The sequence below is a fragment of the Mus caroli genome, unplaced genomic scaffold (assembly GCF_978045245.1).
Source record: "Mus caroli unplaced genomic scaffold, Mus_caroli_1 scaffold_2, whole genome shotgun sequence".
Taxonomy (NCBI): Eukaryota; Metazoa; Chordata; class Mammalia; order Rodentia; family Muridae; genus Mus; species Mus caroli.
In genome coordinates this window covers 104,199,484-104,220,683 of record NW_028227257.1, presented here as the reverse complement: position 1 = coordinate 104,220,683, position 21,200 = coordinate 104,199,484, and the positions used below count along the sequence as shown (strand labels likewise).

Genomic DNA, 21,200 nt, shown 5'->3' with positions numbered 1-21,200 from the left:
CGGTCTGACATATCATCATTTTCATTAACCAAGTGTCAGTGTTTGTTCAGATCTGCTCTGGACTCTCCAATCTAATTCTATTGATCTAGATAACTCTCTTAACCTTTCACCTTTCTGCCTTAATTAAGGTAGCATATTTTATTGGGCATTGTAAACTCTTAGCTTTATATCTCTTCAGTATATAACATTTCCAGACAAGTTTCAGAATGAATTAATTACACATGTGCTGAGCACACTGATCATATTTTTTGGGAGGGAGATGTATTAAATTATTAGCCAACTTGGAGAAAAATTGCCTTGATAGAGTTGAGTCCTTTAAAAAATTATGTTATTTTTAATTGTGTTTGTGTTTCTACTTCTGTGTGTCTATGTCTGTCTGTCTATGCGCATATGTGCATGTGATCTCCTACAGCTGGATTTACAGGCTGTTTTGAGCCACCTGATGTAAGAGCTAAGTACCAAACCCCAGTCTTCTACAAGAGTAGCAAGTGCTCTTTTCTGCTAAACTATGTCTCCAGCTCTCCAGAGTTGAGCCTTTTCACCCACAAGCATTCTTCAGTTCACTTAGAGCTTTTCAAATTTCTTTCAGAAAAGTTTTATATGTACAAGTCTTACATATAATTTGTTTCATTTACACCCTGTAGCGTGAGTTTGGGCTACTCCACCTTACGCTCCCAGAGAGTTGCGGGCTCCCTGCCACCTGCCCAGGAACTCTTTGGATCTGAGAATGAAAGCCTGGGTGTTAAGCATATATTATGTTTTATCATTTACTTAATTGTGAGTATTGTGCTCAATTTATATCTGAGAGAAAAGAGCCTGGTCAAAAATGGGGAAATGTTGTGGGTTTGCCCTGGTGCTGTTTGTATCTTGATGTTAATTCTGCTTTCTTAAGAGGGGCTGCCCCGACTAGAAGTAGATCATGTACTCAGGTGATCTCACTGCAACTTCTTCCCATTCTGACTGCTCAAATAAAGGCTGGGGCTGATGACTGGGCAGTGGGAAGGAAAGGTAGGATGGGTGGTCTCAGAGAGGAGAAGGAGAGGGAGAGATAGAGGAAGAAGAGGAGGAAGGAAGATGGAGCAGAACCTCCTGGTGTAGAGAAGCTGCAAGTAGCCAAGAGTCTCATAGCTGGGGAATAAATTAGTACAGTGATAGATCTGCCCAATCCAAACCTATCACTTATAAATATAACGACTGGTGGTGTGTTTTTATACAGGCTGATTGGGATAAAGAAATTACCAAAATACCCCCGGTGCTTCAAAAGTTCATGCTATTATAAATGGTGCTGTTATTTTATTTTCGAATGCTTTATGGTTTTCTTTGGTGTCCATGGGAGATTATTTCTAGGATCTTTAGGGAAATGCAAATGTATGAATATTCTAATCCTTTACATAAAACAGCATCATATCTGCATACAATGCTATATACATTTTGTTGTATACACACTCTCATCTCTGGGATTCTTACCATACCTACTACAACGGAATGCTATGTGAATGGCTGCTGTGGGGATTAATAATGGTGTGGGAAAAATCTGTTTATGTTCAGTACAGATACATTTGGACTTTGTTATTGTTTTTGAGGCAGGATCTTACTGCATAGTCCTGACTGGTTTCCATTTGTGGTCTTGCTGCCCCAGCCTTCTGAGCACTGGGAGAAAAGGCATGTTCCATTACCTTAGCTCAAGATGCAATTTTTTTGGAATATTTTCAATCTGTAATTGTTTGAGTTAACAGACACAGAATTTACAGCTACAGAGGGTCAAATGTAATTGGTATGTAGAAATAGAATATGTATATGCATATAACCTATATCCATCAGTATACCTATTTCAATTAATTAATTAATATTAAAATTAAATATTTAAATAATTAAAATTATTAATTTTAATAGGTTATCTGTAAATTGTTTGGGATTTTCTAGCCACACCAGTGTGCCATCCTATTCTTCAATTCTTTCACCTTTTAACCATATGATGTTATGCCATCTGACTTTCCTCTTTCATTTAATATAGAACATAGGATAGGTTTTTAAGAATCCTAGCCTAAGCATGAGTGGAACAAGGATGAAATCAATAGGCATGTTAATATGGAAGGAGGTTAAACTTTGGGGGCCTCAATCCTAGACAACGAACTATAGACTGCTAAGGAACGCTGAACGTGTCGAGGGAAAAGCACAAACTACGATCCTTTATGAGATGGTCATCCCTGGAAACATATGTACAAGTCACATTATACAGATTGAGCAGGTGTATTCAGTGTTTAGGAAGACACACACACACACACACACACACACACCACCACCACCACCACCAACAACAACAACAACAACAACAGCAATTAAAGAAAAAGAAGTCATGAATTTGAAGGATAAGTCCAAATTCTGGCAGTTAGACCAATGCTAGCATTCCTCAGGAACTTACAAAGCCAGTTCACATCTGTGGTGCCTATCAGCACTACATGCTGGTCTCCAGTCTCCCTGAATACCACAAGTACCTGTTACACATTTCCGAGTCCATGCTTGCCTCCTGGCTCTTCTCATCCTGCCCTTAAACTAACCATCTCCAGCTCATGGGCCTCTCTATCCCCAGATTCTCATTATCTTTATAACCCTGCTATATCATAACCCTGCTATATCATAACCCTGTTATATCTGCCATGCTGCTCTGCTTTGCACCTCTCTTGGTTCTCTTCTCTTCTCTTCTCTTCTCTTCTCTTCTCTTCTCTTCTCTTCTCTTCTCTTCTCTTCTCTTCCCCCCTCACCCCCCTCTCTGCTGGCCTTGTTCAGTCTCTTCCTTTCTCTCCCTGCTCTGGACTCTTCCTCTGGCTGTACTTTCTGGCTTTATTCTCCCTCTAGTCTACAATAAAACCTACTTAACCATACATTGGAGTATCATGTTGTCAGTTTATACATCTGGTGCCAAACCCTTAGTTCATACAGTGGGTATACATAGCAGGTTTTGGAGGGGTGAAGAGGAAACAGTATAATTGTATTTTAATAAATTTTTCTTAAATTGTTTAAAAATTAAAAAAATATCCCAGATGCAAAACAAAACAGACTAAAACAAAAATGAGCATAAAAAAATCATTCAGCCACTGTACTCTTCCCACAAATATTTATTAATGCCTCCCCTATGTGGATTGCAGAGTATTGGAAATATAAAAATGAACTTGTCATTGTCCTTGAAGAACTCAAACTACTAGAGACAGAAATAAAGATATGTGTCCAAGTAGACAATGCTCAGACTGCAGTATTTGAAAAAGCTCCAAAAAAAAAAAAAAAAAAGACTATAGAGAAATCAAGAATAGCTTTAGACTCTTAAAAAAAACCAAATATTCCATGATGGAAATGAAGATAACGTTTATTGGCTGCTCAGTGTGTGTCAGTCCTCCCAGCACCTTCACTTGAGTTATTTTATACATTTCAAATAACCCAACGAGGTAGGTACTGTTACCCTCTGCCCTTATCAGATAAGGCTTGGAAAGATTAACCGCCTGGAATGGAAGAGTCTGGTTCAGAGGAGGTCAGACATTAACAAGCACATCCATCAACGTTATCTCTTGAAAGAACAGAATGGCTTTCTCCCTTTCCCTAAGGATAACATCAGAATTAAGACAATGCCAGCAAGCAGGAAGAGGAGGCAGCCAGCTTGATGAAGCATCATGGGTATGACCTATTGGCTAGGAGCTTCAGATTCCCTAGAACGCCTGGGCCCCCTTTGTTTTGCCAAGGAAGGGTCACACAACACTGGACAGATGGTAGGAGTTTGAGTCAGTACAGAACAGTAGGTGTGCTTGTCTTCTCCCGTTCTGAGGCAACTGAAGCTCTTAGCTAATCTCTCCCATAAATCCCATGTAGGTGAGGGACAATTTACATCATAGAAGGCAATGGAATATGTACATTCAGTGAGACTGGAGAGCTCTGGAGTCTGGAGGTGGGTGGTGCTGAGAAAAACAAACCTTACTTAGTCTGCTTGCTAGATAAAGAAATTTATTTGCCCATCATTTTTAAAGATATATATATATATATTTCTGAGTATATGAACTTTCCCATCTATAAGGATGAAAATAGGAATATCTGGTTTGAGTAAAGGTGGTAGTGGGGAGCCTGGGGGATCTGACAAAAACAACAGGGAGTTCAAATTGACCCTGGAATCAAGGTGGCCAGAGAGCACAAGAGCTTTTGTATGAATAAAATCATCAAGGTAAAACCTGTCCAAAAGCATAAATAATGAAGACTTGAAGAAGTGAAACGTGAAGGACACACGACTTAGGGCTCAAAGGACAGAACAGGACTGCAGAGTCTGTGATCTTAGCCCAAGACTTTACTACGTTTCTCAAATATGAATACATCACTACAGTCTTTCTAGAAATCGACTCATTAATGAGTATCTGGAGCACAAAATGTATATGTAACTTCTGACTTATCGCTGCCATGTGTCATGCCACATGTCTTATGGCAATTATCAGAACCATGGATGGCAATTTCCATATAGGAGTATGAACCCCATCATTGTTTATTACAATGGTGTATCAAAAGTGGCATAGATATTCAGAGACTATTCAGCTAAGTAGATCACAGCGCACCCACACAGTGGAGCATGAAGCATCTGGCTAGAGTCGTGTTAGAGAAGAGTGTTAGGGGATCGCTGTGCAGGGATCTGTGGATGTCAAACCCTCAGACACACTGACAGAGCCTTCAAAAGCTATCAATAACCACGGTGGTTCCCTCTGAATGGCTTACCTCTGGAAATTTAAAGATGATTGATTCTAGTTCCTAAATTTGAAATAAGGAATATAAGTTACTTGCACACAAGGAAACTAGTTATGTTCCAAATAGAACAAACACAGGCACAATGGTGTTAAATAACATAGAATGATAAAATGGGAGACAGGCTGAAACAAGGTTGTTCAATTTATCAGCAAATAGGTTAATTAAAGGCAGAGATGATGAAGAGATGAAGGAGTGAGATCAAGAATAAAAGTCAAGTGTTGCTGAGGAAGATCACAGAGAAAGCTGTATTGCACAGAGCTATAATCTTCAATCTACTGAACACTGGAGAGCCATGAGACAAGGTTGTGTTTTTACATTTCTCTCACTGTGTCTGAGGGAGGAGGGTCTCCCTGGTTACCAGACCTGCAAATGCAAGTGGGGGAGTAGGGCGGTGATCATCACTCTTGATGCTGCCTACAAGCTAGAGAGAAGGACAGCCAGGGCAGGTACCAGAGTGTGAAGGGAGTATAGTTTCTGTTTAAAGATCACTAAGGCATTGCTCTGCTCTGCCGTGAATAGCACCATGTTGTTTCTGGGAAGTTGAGTAAGGCCCTAGAGCTCATGTCATCCTCTGTGGGAGCTGAAAGAGGAGAAGGGAAGTGACACCTGTTAAAGATGCTCAGGATTGCCAAACAATGAATCCTAACTCAGGACAAAGAAGGATGACTCGGCATAGGGGAAAGAACAACTCCGAACCATCAGTGGCATAGCTTAAATCTGAAATATTTCCCAAAGGCTCCTATCCTGAAGGTGTAGCTTTCTTATTGGCAGGTGGTGGGGACTATGGAAGGTGCCATCGATGAGAGGAAGTAGGTCCTTGGAAGGCATGGTGTTCAAAAAGATTAGGACTGCAGCCCTTCCCTCTCCCTAGGATGCCTACTGTGACCCAGCCTTCTGGACCACATGGTATTACCACAACAGACCCAAACAATAGAACCAAGCAATCGTGGATTGAAAGTGTAAATCATAATAAAACTAATCTCCTATTAAGTTGGTTGTCTTGTGTATTTTATCATAGTAATGGAAAGCCACTAACTGATAAAAAATGAATTGATAACAAATCTCCAGATTATACCAGCAAATGAAACTCCACAAACAAATGTTGGCTGAATGACCCCCAAACAAGTTACCCCAGACTCCCAGTGGCTCAAGTTTATCATGTCAGTCTCCTGCATACCAAACTGCAAACACTGGTTATATCCTGTTATGGTTGGTATTAATGCCAGCTTGCCACAAAGTAGAATCACCTGAATAGGGAGCCTCACCTGAAGAACTGTCCTGATTTGATTTGTCCCATTTGTGGGAGGAGCCTTCAGGTTGAAGCCCAGATTAAACCCCAGTGTTTTAGAAAGACGCTTACCACACCTTTTGCTGGTCTGGCCTCCCTCTCTCCCCTCAGCTGACTTACACCTGCTGCTGTGATTCCATCTCTTGCAGCAGAGTCAGCACTGCCAAGCTTTCATGGTGGAGTTGGCAGCAGGGACTCCTCAGAAACCTCCCAGGCTTCCAGTGCCACGCTGCGACTACTAAGGTACCCTGTCTTGTAGACTAACTATGCCCACTTCCCCCCAGCTAGATACAGATGTTCTAGGACTGCTCTGGCTATTGAGCCAGCCAGCCTCAATGACTGAAAGCCGGATTCTTGGCATCTCATGTGCGATATGTAATATGTGATATATAACATGTAACATGCAACACACAACATATAATATGTAATGTTCACTAAGGTTCGCTAATGAATTATATATATGTGTATATATATACATATATATATACATATATGAATATGTGTATACATTTACATATAATCTCTTGTTTCTGCTCTTCTAGAGCAGTAGTTCTCAACCTGTGGGTCATGATCCCTTTGGAGTCTCATTCAGATGTTTCGTTATGATTCATAACTAGTAAAATTACAGTTATGAAGTAATAATGAAATAATTTTATGGTTGGAGTCATATAATATGAGGAACTATATTAAAGGGTTGCAGTATTAGGGAGGCCAAGAGCCACTGCTCTAGAGAACCTTAACTAAAACGTATTAAGATGTTATGTTCCAAATGATTCTCTTTTTTCTTGTTTAGAGTTTGTTTAATGAAAATATATGTGAATGTGTTTTAATGTATTTAAAGCATTTTAAAAATGCAGATAATGTTAACAGTCAAAGTAATACCTGTCAAAACATACCTGCCTTATTATTCCACAGGCTTTCTATCCAATCATCCTAGTTTAAAATTCACACCATTCGAGGCCCTCAAACAAGTCTATGTGAGATGAAGCAGTCTTCCTAACAGGTTACAGTTCAAATAAATATACTCCATCAGGGTGCCAAATACTAGCCAATTAAAAATCCATCTACTTAAAGACTTGCCTACACCTGTCCCGATGAGATGTTACCAGCTAAGAGACCCAATTAAAGATGGCTGATGATTTAGCTGCTGGATCCTTCAAAACAGACCTGTCATGATTTTCAGTCCCACAAATTCAAGTGTAAAATAATGTTACTTCCCTATAATCTGTGATATGCTTCCTTTCTTCCTCTGCATTATCCACAGATTCGCGTGCTGGGGAGACACTGTGGTCCTCGTGCTAAGGATTAAGACTTACTAAGTACTTAAGTACTAAGGCTAGATGAGGGATAGCCAGTGCTCAGTCAGTCCTGTAATTTCTCAGAAATGAGAACAGAGTCTATTGTTTAATCCTGAACATAATATCTTCTAGGTCACTACCTACAAATGATTTCTTAAATTTTTAACTAAACAAACAAACAAACAAACAAACAAACAAACATCCCCAAGCAACCAAACAACCAACCCAAACCAAACAGAGAACTTAAACCCCATTCTTTGTGCTTTGAGGTAAGGCCTGGGAGTCCTGTTTGAGTCTTTGAAGTGTGGGGCTCATATTTGTCTTTACTACTCACTATTACCCGGTTTATCTCACTGTTTCAGAAACCCTAGGGGCCCCACACCTCCCCACTCCTCCTCAGGAATTCTTGTGTCCATGCCTCAATCTTCCCCACCTAACCCCATTTTCGAGAAAAAGATCTGAAGTAGCTCACGGGGTGAGTGGTTGGCAGAGGAGAGTGGGAGTGTGTGCATGTGCACAGATCTGCGGACCATTATTCATTAATGGTTTCAGCTTAGCAGTTTCCTTTTACCAGAAGTGTAACTGATGGAGTGGAAGGTGTTCCAGAGAATAGAGAATGCATTGTCTTGCCAGGCTGGCACTGAGAAGTGCTCCTCTGTGATGCTCTGACAGCTGAAATGGGCTCTAATGCTGTCAGGCAGAGGACCTCTGAGTTTGGGGCCCCATTATCCTTGAGTGCAACATTACAAGGGCAAGTACTTTTGAGTCATCTACAACAGGCTTTTAAAAAATCAGAACTTCACAGGGAAAAATCTCATGGGATGGAAGGCAGAGGCTTAGGGTCAGAATAGTGTCCTAAGCCTCAATATTAGTTCTGTAACTCAGTCTGTATCATGGCTGAGGGCATCTGGGTGACGGTGGGTTTCCTGTCTCTCACGCGTTTCTAACAAACACATAGCCCTCCAAGCCAGTTCTTACATAAAGCCCCCCTGAGCTTCGAGTTACTTTCTGCTCTCCCCATTACTTAAAGAGCCCTTCCTATTAAAATATCGAGTCCATCATTCGTTCTGACTGTGGTCAGAATACAAACTTGAGATAGGATAGCCCTGTAAACCCTTCCTGTAACTGTTCAATTGGAAGCAAGTACTGAAATAAGAGAGAAAATATAATACACTAGATGAACTAATGGCTTGTTTTCTGTTAGTGTATTTGTGTCAGTATCTTCATTTTAATCTAGTGTGAAAATAAGGGCAGAGAGCATCATGGGTGATATTCTACACAGCAGCCAATTACAGGAGTTGAATTTGGAAGCCCACTGCCAAGCAAAGAGAAAGCTCAAATACATGTTTTCCGTTGAAGGTGCTTTCTAAGTACAAGAAGCAGTGTGATACCACGACAGCTCATCTACAAAGACAGTTTGCCTACATGATGTTAGGCCAGCATTAGAAAAGGTCTCAGAAACAAACTCCAAAAATACTCCATACAGGAAGAAGCAAGGAAAGCCAAACTATCTAAATAAGTTGTTTTTACATCTACTCATATTTTTTAAATCCTTAAATATTTTTAACATAATTCTCAGAAAGCTCAGTACCTTGGTAAAATTTCATTTGATAAAGATTCTAAAACTTTAAAAACTTTATAATTTTGCATGGTCATAAAAATAATATGACCACGTGAAAATGTTAAAGCAACAATAAAACTAAAAGCTGTAATCTTATCATCTCTAGAGATGACAGTGGTTAACAGTCTGGAATAGTAGCATCCTTCTCTTACAAATATATCATTGTTCATACATATGTCAGCGTGCACTGTATTTAACAATCTATAGTAGATGCAAACAACACACAGTACTGAACAATACCAACAACAATGTTTATTATGCACTAAACACTGTTCTAGTTATGAGTACATCAGTGAACGAGACTCAAAAGATTTCTCACCTTCCTAGAGCTTACATTCTAGTAATAGAAGACTAAGGCAGAATGCTGGCCTCTGGGTATGTCATAGCTTCTGCCATCTTGGAATCAAAGCAGTTCCAGTTACCCACATGAGAGTAGACTTATGTAAAAGGCATAGGAAGGGGTTAATGAATAACTTAGAAGATGGTTGATGAGGTGACCCATTAGATACTTGAGGGCCCTCTTGTGTTAAAGGATATCTAAGCTGGAGTGAAGCAGACTCTTCAGTGATGTAGTGAGGGAGACTCTCCTTCAGTAGGTAGTGGCCTTTATGTTGCCTATGCTCCCCCAAGTAACTCAGATAAACTCACTGTTTCACCTAGTTTGACTTGGTCAGAGTCATGGCTTTAGTCTGTTATAAGGGGTAAATAGATACCTGTTCCTGTCTCCCCAGGAAAAGTCAACACAATAAAGACTAAAAAACACAAAAGCAAATTATATAGCAGGAAGTGTTAATGTTATTTGGAAAGAATAATAAAGCGAGAAGGGCAAAGAATATTAGAGAGAGCACCATCTGAGAAAACGACAGTGTGAAGGCCCTAAGGCAGGTGTGTGAGTGGTGTGTTCTAGGAACATGGCAACAGGTGTAGCTATAACAGTATTAGCAAGGTAGACTCTAGGGCTAGACAGGCTTGTACCAGATCATGCAGGCTGCTACAGACCACTGAGACAACGGCCTTTGGCGTTTTCTCTCACAAAAGAAGGAGACTTTGAAAAGCTATGATATGATTCATGACATCAAAGCAGCAGGCTGTTGTGAGAAGAATAAACCATTGAGCAGGAAGCTGGAAGGGGAGTCATGGATCAGGAGGACATGGTTACACGGTTATGAGCAAGCCTGGGGTTGATGGTAGCTAAGGCCACCATTCTGAACTGATAACAGCTGGGTGGTGAGAAGAGGTCGTTTTCTAAGTAAAGAGAACCAGTTAGACCTCTTTATGAATCAGTTGTACAACGGGAGTGAAGGGCAGCATCATGCCTATGAAACCCCTCACATAAGCATTAGGAAGAGCTGAACTTTCTTCATAGAGATGAGAAACACAGAGAGACACAGGTATGGGGGAAGAAGATTCTAAGCTGTTTTGTACATGTTCTGTTTGAGGTATTTATTAGAAAATGTGTTCATTTCTACTATATACTTGTATATAGTGCTCTATAAGTATTTCTCTGTGCCTGTATTTATTTCTCTTTCTTCTTTTCTTATCAGGACATAAGTCGCTTTATGGGACAGGGGATTTTTGTATGGACTAATTTTGAATAGGCTTTAAAATGTTCCCCTAATACCACCTTCTCTCCGAGGTTTGTACAGGTCTTCTATACCTCCCACACACACACACAAATGAAGAGAGGTTCACAAATATGGGATAGTCACTTCCTTGGCAAAGGTGTGGTATAATCAAGCCAAAGATTGTGTGAAGTCACTCCTGACAGTATATTTGCTTCAGTATCAACTGCCTAGAGTGAGCAATTCTTGTTAGCTTTGGAGGATGAGCTGAGAGGCCATCTTCAAGATCTGAGGGCAACCTCTGGGAGACCATGTGTTGGGTTCAGGGGTGGAAGCTGAGAAAACTCACCTCAGAAACAGAAGCTTAAAATGAAAGCTTCATTTTCTACACATGCAGGGGGCTGTCAAGTTCAGTATCTGAGCAGCATCCCAGAAGGGAGACCTTATAACATTTAACAAAGCATGGGTGAGTGTAATGGGCTATTGCACTAACCAATCATATTTTGACACAGGAGCTAAACAAGCAAGTTGACGTTGGTGACTGGGTCTTAGCCAGGTCACCTGGTTTCAGAGTCCTTGAGTCAGCTTTTGCAGTCTCCTGGACTCTGATCTGGAATCTAGAATGATAAGGCAACAAAGGAGTGGGCAAGCTGCACAAAGTCAATTAAGTTAGGACAAGCAACTCATTTATAACTAGTGTGCCTTAGTGTCGATAATGGGATAACAGCATCTTCCCTCTTTGCATCAGTTACTGGTTAACAGACATGAAATATCTGAAGAAGCAGGACAGGAGTTGGGTTCTGGAGCCTGAGAAGATAAACCAAGGTGGATTTGTTCCTAAGATGGCTGGGCTTAGGAAACTGTCTCCTAACACATGGACATCCTTGGCCATAGCCAGTACTCTACCAGGCAAGGAGCTCCATTCTGCCAACAATCTGATCAACATGCAAATACCAATGCCAACTGGCTAACGCCTTGACTTCAGCCATGGGAGCTCCTGAGCAGAGAGCCCAGAGGTGTCATTCCAAGACTTCTGACCACCAGAAGCTGCATGACGAGGGGTGGGGGTTCTGTTAAGGAGTCATTGTGATTTATCATGCAGCAGCAGAGAATCAATATGGGTAGCTTTGTGACAGGGCAAGAAGACAAAGCAAGGATCCTCCATCTTAGTGAGGCCATTTCAGATTTAACTAGAATTTGATCTCCGTGATGGAGAATCCCATGGCAAATTACCCAACTCTGTTCTAGAAACCCAAGGCCGGGAAGTCCTAGCCAATTTATCCTAGTTTCTGCTAAACTGCTTGTTGGTTTGAACCCTGTCCAGTGAACTGCTTGTGTTAGCTTCTGTTAAACTTACTTTTGAGGAGTGCACCCCCTTCCCCACCCTGCACATGCGCAAACCTCTGTGTTCTGGACATCTGACGCTACACCTAGGTCACTAACTACTTGAGTGTATCCTAGCCAGCTAGAATAAAGACTTTGAGTTAGCTACAAACTGTGTCTGAATGGTCATCTCTGGAGGGCTACACATAGCAGCATCCTTTTCATCACCTTCAGAAGCAAACATGGACACCCCTAAGAGAAGATATACAATAGCTGATAAATACAAATCGTACCCTCAAAATCTATCAACATGAGTGTTTCAATACCACAATAGTCAATGTATATTAATAATGTTTTCAGGTTTTCCTAAGGATCATAGAATCTTGAAACATAAGAATAATTATAGTGGCAATTTTAAAGCTCATTTCTTCGGCTTTATAGCTATTTTATATAGCATTCTGTCATGGCTTCCTAAAAAATTTGGCCTTAAACACGTGTATGTTTTCAAGACCAACAGGCAACCCTGGTGAGATGCAAAGACTCTACACAAACAGAAGGTATATGATCCCCTCCCCATCCCCCATAGTTCTCCAGAGGAAACTCCATTAACTATGTAAGAGGCTTACAAAGATAATACCCAGCAGCAGTGGACAGCTGAGATTACTTGCTCCACAGCCCCTTCAACAGGTACCTGGCAGCACCTGGAGTGAGGTTGACAGCACCTTAAAGCCATCCTTTGTAGCTTTTGTCAAGAGGAAAAGCAACAGTTACAAAATAGAGTTGAAAACAAGAATCATGTATGTTTGGGTGAAGTTTCTAAACCTCCCAGGAGTTATCCTAAGGTAGGAATGACTCAGACATTGGAAAGCTAGCTTGCTCTTATACTTTACACAGCAAGGCAAAGCTTGATGGAATGAAGTATTTCTTATTAAAAGGATCAATAATCATCTTGGCATCATTATTGCCTTCTGGTTTGTTCTGTGGTTTAAAATCAACCAGCAAAGGGCAGAGGGGATGGCTCAACAGTTGAGTGCTTGTTGTTGCTTTTGCAGAGGATCCATGTGACAGCTCACAACCATCCATAACTCCCGTTCCAGGGTCTCCTAGACCCTCTGCAGACCTCCACAAGTACCAGGTATATACGTACACAAGATTCTCTCTCTGTTTCTGTCTCTGTCTCTGTCTCTGTTTTCCTCCCTCCCTCCCTCCCTCCCTCCCTCCCTCCCTCCCTCCCTCCCTCCCTCCCTCCGTCCCTCCCTCCCTTTCTCTTTCTCTCTCAGATACACACACACACACACACACACACACACACACCACTTATATACATTTAACAAGTCAATTTAAAACATAGTTTCTAGAGCTTTCAAAGTGTGCAGTGAACCTACATAAGTCAGCAAAAAACTGCTAAATTCAAATTCTGGATATTGGCTACACATGGGGATAGGGAGTAAGGAGAAGGGACCAGAGAAAATCAACTCAAAAATACAAAAGTAATGAATTCTTCTAAATATGGAGGGCCAGAGAGAGCCGGAGAGGGCCAGGGGTAGGGGGAATATAGTTGTGCATATGTTCTCTTACATTATATAGATATTTATGGACTCAGGGAAAAGGGCAATGATTCAGTTTGTTGTTTTTCTTTTTTCTTTTTCTCCAGAATTTGATCTTTCCCATGGTCCAGAGCTAAGAGCAGAATGGAAGCAATTCACACTCAATTTAGTGATGTGATCTAGGTCAGGAAACATTTATCCCTCCCACAGTCAATTAAACATGTTGACTTTGTAACAACTGGCAATTATGAATTTTTTGCATAGCCAAAGTCCTTGGGCTGTTCATTTATTATTAGTGGTAATCATAGAATACTGGGAGCTTTTCTTAATAACATGTGTGCACAGAAATATTTTCTCTAGTACTTGTTCTGACTCAGATCAAGGAAGAGGGACATAGCAAGAGACAGAACTTACTACACCGCCTTCTGCCCCAAGCAGGGTGCCACAGCATGCAAATACTGACACCCGTGTGCCACCTTCCCTCCAGCAGCCATACAAGCCAGGTGCTGGGGTACTCTTCCTCATAAGCAAAGTGAAAACACATGAGACCATGTGCTTTCCTGGAGTTCAAACACAGGGTCTCAGGTTGCAGAGAGCTGGAAGGTGGTCACCACTAGGATAATGATGATGCAATCCAACGCAGACAGGAAGTTCGTCAAAGAGTTTCCAAGATGGGAGCACTGAACCCAGGAAGAAGAGAAAAACCATGAAGAATGGGGCCTGGGAGAGGTCTGGTCCAAAAGATGAGGAATTGGGGGGTTTAACATCTCCAGAGATAAGGAAAAAAAACGATCTGATGCATCATTTATCAGATTTAGATTCTTGCTTCCATGACATCGCTAGGTCCCCATAACAGCTATATGCAAGATGGTCTGTGGAGTCTGAGAGATGGTAGGATTGCATCCTCACACATCTAAGCATGAATCAGCTCTTAATGTCTATGAACTGCTATAATAACCCCCTAGTTTTTTAACGTATCAGGGATTAAATGTCCCTCTCACTAGCAATTTACCCTCTTTTCGATAGCCAGAGTGATCATTGTGAAACACAACTTGAGTTGGTTTATGTACACCATCCCTGTACTCCACAGGTAGAGGCAGGAGCACTGCTGTATAACAAGACCCTGTACATGCATCTTGAAAGTCAAGACTAAATCAAGAGTAAGTAAATTTATTAGATTTAAATTAAAAAAATACTGTCAGGAAGGTGGCAGAGCATGCCTTTACTCCCAGCACTTGTGGAGTACAGGCGGATGCAGGTGCATCTCTGAGTCCAAGGCCAGCTTGGTTTACAGAATGAGTTCCAGAATAGCCAGGACTGTCCTGTTTATTGGGAGCAATTTTTAAAAATACGATAGTGATTCTAGCTTCTGTTGGCCAATGAGCATGTCATGTATGTGCTTTTATTATTATCTTCAATGAGCATGTTAGCTATGAATTTTTATTATTATTTCACAGTTTAATATCAATATTATGAGAGAGTGTCAGACTAAGTATTTCAGCCAGACCCAGGCAGTAGCAGTCAACAGCAGGCAAAGCTGGAACAAGATCACAGAGGGTGCAGAAGTGTCAATTATCTTGGTGGCTCTACATGACATTCCTTCTCCACCTCACCCAGAAAAGCCATCAACATTGTGACAACAGGACCTCGAAATAGAGGGCTCCCCTTACCTCAGCGTCAAAGCGTGGGTCCTGGTAGGCATCGCTGACATTCACAGGAAGGCCTGTCGAAGCAACCAGCTCAGCGATGCTGTTGTTTATCAGCCAGTCAGAGTAAGACGATTTCTCCACACTCTCTTTGAAACTGTCGGAGCACCAGGCCAGCAATAAGAAAGAAGAGAAACTAAGTTTGTTGGAAAGTAAGCTCTATAAGTCTACGTTAATAGCAACATCACTTGTCCTCATTACGGAGGGATAAACAGTATTAGTCATAGAATGGCAGGGAGATAATTATCAGGAGCCACTTTGAAGATCTTTCCCCACAAGAGTGGAAAGTAATCAGACCATGGATAGAAACATAGATCCTCTATGGGCCAGAGAGCAACTCTAGGCTGTGTTTAAGCCTCAAGGTAGACAGATAAAAGCACACAATAAGGCAAAGACCAAACTGATAACAGGATGCCAACACAGCTTCATACATCTCCACTAGGCTCCTCTGTTTGATCCCCTAGTTGAACATCCTAGATGTTTTGACACCAAGAAGTGGGGAAGACTGGGAAATAAAAGTTAGATGTTTTGGGGTTGAGAATGGAACACAAAGCCTTATTCAGGCTAAGCCAGTGGTCTATCATTGAGCTACATTTCCAATGGTAACATAGCTCTATTGGTGGAGGTTTTTTTTTGTTTTGTTTTGTTTTGTTTTGTTTTTAGGTACATTTTTCATAAGAAAATACTAAGATTGTAAATAGTTATTGCTATTATACTGTACCCATTTGTACATAGTTGTTATTATACTGTAGGTGCCATTTGGAGTCCATGGCACATGAAAAAGAGCAGGGGCTGTTGCAGGAGTTGCCATGGAGACCACCAGATGCATGAATGAGCAGACATTATCATCTACCATCAGCTCTACACCACATCTGTGACTGGTAATCTCAGGACACATTTGTGATGTTATTCATCTCTTAATGCATATAAAGCATGGAGAGTACACAGCTTATTCTCTGTAGATCTCTAGCTGCAAATGGAAGTTTTAATAAGAGGCTTGGGCTTATAGCTCTTAAGTGGCACATAAATCAAAGAGATACAGAGACTGGGAACTTCAAATAAAAGTTGTTTCGTTTTCCAACACAAATAACCAAGTCAGTGCTCTGCTTTCTCCTTGCTACCCTACATCTATGACAAATGAAGCTTTATGTTATACTTTAAGGAGAGCAACAGAGAGGAAGAAGTGTGGCAATGTACCTGCTATGTGGATCTAAGCTAACAGACTTGTCCCTAAAGTTATAAAAAACATGTGGACTGAATTGTTCATGCTTTTTCAAAGAGGCGTTGACTTGCCAATGCATTCTATGGTGTCTGTATACTTTATTTTACAGTACAAATTTATTCTGTGTATATGGATAGGTGGGTGTACACATACCTGTGTATATTCATGTGTGGGGGCCTCTGTGTGTGCCTATGTATGTTATGCCTATGTGTATCTGTGAGTGTGCCTCTGTGTGTGGTGTGTGTGTGTGTGTGTGTGTGTGTGTAATCAAGAGAATGATGTCAGGTGCCTTAACTGATCATTCTTTTATATATATATATATATATATATATATATATATATTTTTTTTTTTTTTTTTTGAGCATCTCTCAAATTCCTTAGGCTTTCTAGTCAGGGACCTTGAGAGATCCGCCTATCTCTCTCCCCTAGTACAACAGTTGCACATGGGCTGTGTCAGGCCCCATTTTAACATGAGCACAGGAGATATGAACTCAGGTCCTTGTGCTTGCCATGGCGGGCACTTTACCAAACATTTCTCCAGCTACATACACTGTGACTTTAAAAGATTTCATGTATAGCTCTATATACCATTTTTAATAGGGTTCTTTGGTTCTTTGGAGTCTAACTTCTTGAGTTCTTTGTATATATTGGATATTATCCCTCTATCAGATGTAGGACTGGTAAAGATCTTTCCCCAATCTGTTGGTTGCCATTTTGCCCTACTGACAGTGCCCTTTGTCTGACAGAAGCTTTGCAATTTTATGAGGTTCCATTTGTCGATTCTTGGTCTTAGAGCACAAGCCACTGGTGTTCTGTTCAGGAAAATTTCCCCTGTGCTCATGTGTTCAAGGCTTTCCCCCATTTTCTCTTCTATTAGAGTCAGTGTATCTGTTTTATGTGGGAAGTCCTTGATCCACTTGGACTTGAGCTTTGTACAAGGAGATAAGAATGGATCAATTTGCAATTCTACATACTGACTGCCAGTTGAGCCAGCACCATTTGTTGAAAGTGCTGTCTTTTTTTCCACTGGATGATTTTAGTTCCTTTTTTCAAAGATCAAGTGACCATAGGTGTGTGGGTTTATTTCTAGGTCATCAATTTTATTCCATTGATCTACCTGCCTGTTTCTATACCAATTTCATGCAGTTTTTATTACTACTGCTCTGTAATACAGCTTGAGGTCAGGGGTGGTGATTCCCCAAGAAGTTCTTTTATTGTTGAGAATAGTTTTTGCTATCCTGGGTTTTTGGTTATTCCAAATTAATTTGCAAATTGCTCTTTATAACTCTATGAAGAATTGAGTGGGAATTTTGATGGGGATTGCATTGAATCTGTAGATTGCTTTTGGCAAGATGGCCATTTTACTATATTAATCCTTCCAATCCATGAGCATGGGAGATCTTTCCATCTTCTGAGATCTTCTTTGATTTCTTTCTTCAGGGACTTGAAGTTCTTGTCATACAGATCTTTCACTTGGCTTGGTTAGAGTCATACCAAGGTATTTTATATTACTTGTGACTATTGTGAAGGGTGCCAGTTTCCTAATTTTTTCTATCCTTTGAGTAGAGGAAAGCTACTGATTTGTTTGAGTTAATTTTATATCCAGCCATTTTGCTGAAATTGTTTAACTGATGAATATCAAATGGTTGAGAAACACCTAAAGAAATGTTCAACATCTTCAGTTATCAGGGAAATGCAAATCAAAACAACCCTGAAGTTCCACCCCACACCAGTCAGAATGGCTAAGATCAAAAACTCAGATGACAGCAGATGCTGGCAAGGATATGGAGAAAGAGGAACACTCCTCCATTGTTGGTGGGATTGCAAGCTTGTACAACCACTCTGGAAATCAGTCTGGTGGTTCCTCAGAAAATTGGACATTGTACTACCTGAGGATCCAGATATATCATTCCTGGGCATATACCCAAAAGATGCTCTAACATATAACAAGGACACAGGTTTCACTATGTCCATAGCAGTCTTATTTATAATAGCCAGAAGTTGGAAAGAACCCAGATGTCCTTCAACAGAGAAATGGATACAGAAAATGTGGTACATTTACACAATGAAGTACTACTCAGCTATTAAAAACAATGAATTCCATTCTATGAAGCCACAATTACTCTGATACCTAAACCACAGAAAGACCCAACAAAGATAGAGAACTTTAGACCAATTTCCCTTATGAATATCGATGCAAAAATACTCAATAAAATTCTCGCTAACTGAATCCAAGAACACATCAAACAATCATCCATCCTGACCAAGTAGGTTTCATTCCAGGGATGCAGGGATGGTTTAATATACGGAAATCCATCAATGTAATCCACTATATAAACAAACTCAAAGACAAAAACCAAATGATCATCTTATTAGATGTGGAGAAACCATTTGACAAAATCCAACACCCATTCATGATAAAAGTCTTGGAAAGATCAGGAATTCAAGGCCCATACCTAAACATGATAAGAGCATTCTACAGCAAACTAGTAGCCAACATCAAAGTAAATGGTGAGAAGCTGGAAGCAATCCCTCTAAAATCAGGGACTAGACAAGGCTGTCCACTTTCTCCATACCTATTCAACATTGTACTTGAAGTCCTAGCCAGAGCAATTCAACAACAAAAGGAGATCACACGGATACAAATTGGAAAGGAAGAAGTCAAAATATCACTTTTTGCAGATGATATGATAGTATATATAAGTGACCCTAAAAATTCCACCAGAGAACTCCTAAACCTGATAAACAGCTTCAGTGAAGTAGCTGGGTATAAAATTAACTCAAACAAGTCAATGGCCTTTCTCTATACAAAGGATAAACAGGCTGAGAAAGAAATTAGGGAAACAACTCCCTTCACAAAAGTCACAAATAATATAAAATACCTTGGCGTGACTCTAACTAAGGAAGTGAAAGATCTGTATGATAAGAACAGCAACCGGGACCAAGACAATGATATATAAGTGACAAGTCAACTTCCCTGATTTCTCTCTGGGCATCCTAGCTCCTAAACCTAATTCTGTCTACCATCAACTGGACAGATGCAAGGCTGTTTGAAGAAGGACTGTTTGTACTGTCACAGTCAATGGGCATTTCAGATCCTACCTCCATCCTGAAGCCTTAGCTGCCTTCTTCAGGGTTCATAGTTGATTCAACTGGTTGGGTGACTTGGCCACCTAGCTGCACAGCAGTTTCTTAACTTGAGATTTGCACTGAGTATTTCAATGTATATGTCGTTTAAATGCCAGCGTGTTTATATCTCCTTCCCTTCAGCTGCATGGTAAGGACCATAATGGCAAAGACCATAGCTTTTTGCCTACTCATTCAACAGTGCCTGGCGTGGAATCGAGGCTCCTGTTTCTACAACTGTGGCTTGATGTTGGAATTATTTCAATGCAGTCTGAACTGAGAAAATGCTAAAATGTCCTAGATTTAGAAGGAGGCTTTTGGGAGCTCTAACTCAGTGGTGTTCAGTCATCTTTTCTCCTTTGGGAATTCTTTAAGTGGGGGCCCAAGGCTCTAATGAGCACAGCCAGTGTTTCTCTTCCTTTCACTTGACAGCAGCTCAGAGCAACGTGTTTGCTACTTTCTGAACCTTCCTGCCTCTCTGGTGTTCAGCTTGTTCTCCCCACCCCTCTCTCTCATTTTCAGAGGATAGCCCACGAGTCTTGGTTTTCTTCTGCTTATTAAACTTCAGAAGGGTAGTGGAGAAACAGAGTCATCTGTGAGCTAAGAGTGAGAGCTGGGTAAAATTGGATCTTGGGAAGTTGGAGAACATCTCTGATTTCCTGAGTTGATAAGATGTAGAGAACTGCATCCATCTTAAAAAGATGCATACAGGGACAGCAAGTTACTTACCAAAACATCCAGACTGGCCCTGTTCTACAACGGTGATACATCTGTTTTCCTCTCCTCCCCCTCCCCTGTGTCTTACCCTTTCCTTATTCCCTTCAGTATCAATTTCTCCACACAGCTCTCCCTGAGAAAATTCCAGCCGTTTAAACTTCACGTCTCTTAGAATAATCACACCTCTGGGTCCGCTTTGTAGGCCTGAGGACTGACTGAGGTTCTAATCCTGGGTTCTCCCCACGAGCAATCTGTCCATGCTTCGGGAATACCTGCCGTCTCTCTCATCTCCTCACTTCTCAAAACAAAGCTTTGCTATGAATCATGCCAGGTATTCAGGAGTAAAATGCACATCACTGGTGTCTGGCCACCGAGCCCTTGACATAGGCCTGACATCTGCAGGCCACCTTCTGGAGCTTCTTCCCATCTCTGGTCTGTCTTAACTGGGACTTCTTATTCTCTCCCCTGGAGGCTCCGAGAATCTGCTTGAGTGGTCTTTTCTTTTCCATGTTTGTAAGTGTGTTCTCTGTTGCCTAAAGCTAAGGTCCCAGCAACTCTTTCAACTGTCCCAGTTCTTAGTCCCTGGCCTACTTCCTAGTCTTCTTCCTCTCTATGTGATTGATCGCTCGTTTTGCTGTTCCTAGCTGCAATTCCCGATGTTTCCTCCTCACATGCCGATCTTTTCTGTGAACTCATGCCTGTCTTGAAAGACACTTGTTGACTTGTCTAATCCTCACTCTCGGTTCCTACTTTTCTTCCTCGTCTCAGGTTTGTCCTTGACTTTGAGCAGGTCTGTCCAAGGTCACACTTCAGTCTTTTCACCTCACACTATACAGCACATAGTAGGTCAGCACTCCCCAAACTAATGGATTATGAAATCTTTTTATTTATTTATTTTATTGAATATTTTATGTATTTACATTTCAAATGTCATCCCTTTCCCAGTTTCCCCTCTGGAACCCTCCTACCCAATTCCCCCCCACCCCCCGCTTCTATGAGGATGCTCCTCCTTACACA

General features: G+C 41.0%; 1 protein-coding gene across 2 annotated transcripts in view; it reads right to left on the bottom strand.

Annotated features, from left to right (window-relative positions):
- The window catches only part of Pde11a (phosphodiesterase 11A), a 366,204-nt gene that overhangs the window by 173,268 nt on the left and 171,736 nt on the right, over positions 1–21,200 (bottom strand). For both annotated transcript variants that reach the window (XM_021181980.3, XM_085834775.1), the window contains exon 6: positions 15,083–15,215. In XM_021181980.3, coding sequence (XP_021037639.1) covers positions 15,083–15,215 — 133 coding nt within the window. The remainder of the gene's footprint in view (positions 1–15,082; positions 15,216–21,200) is intronic.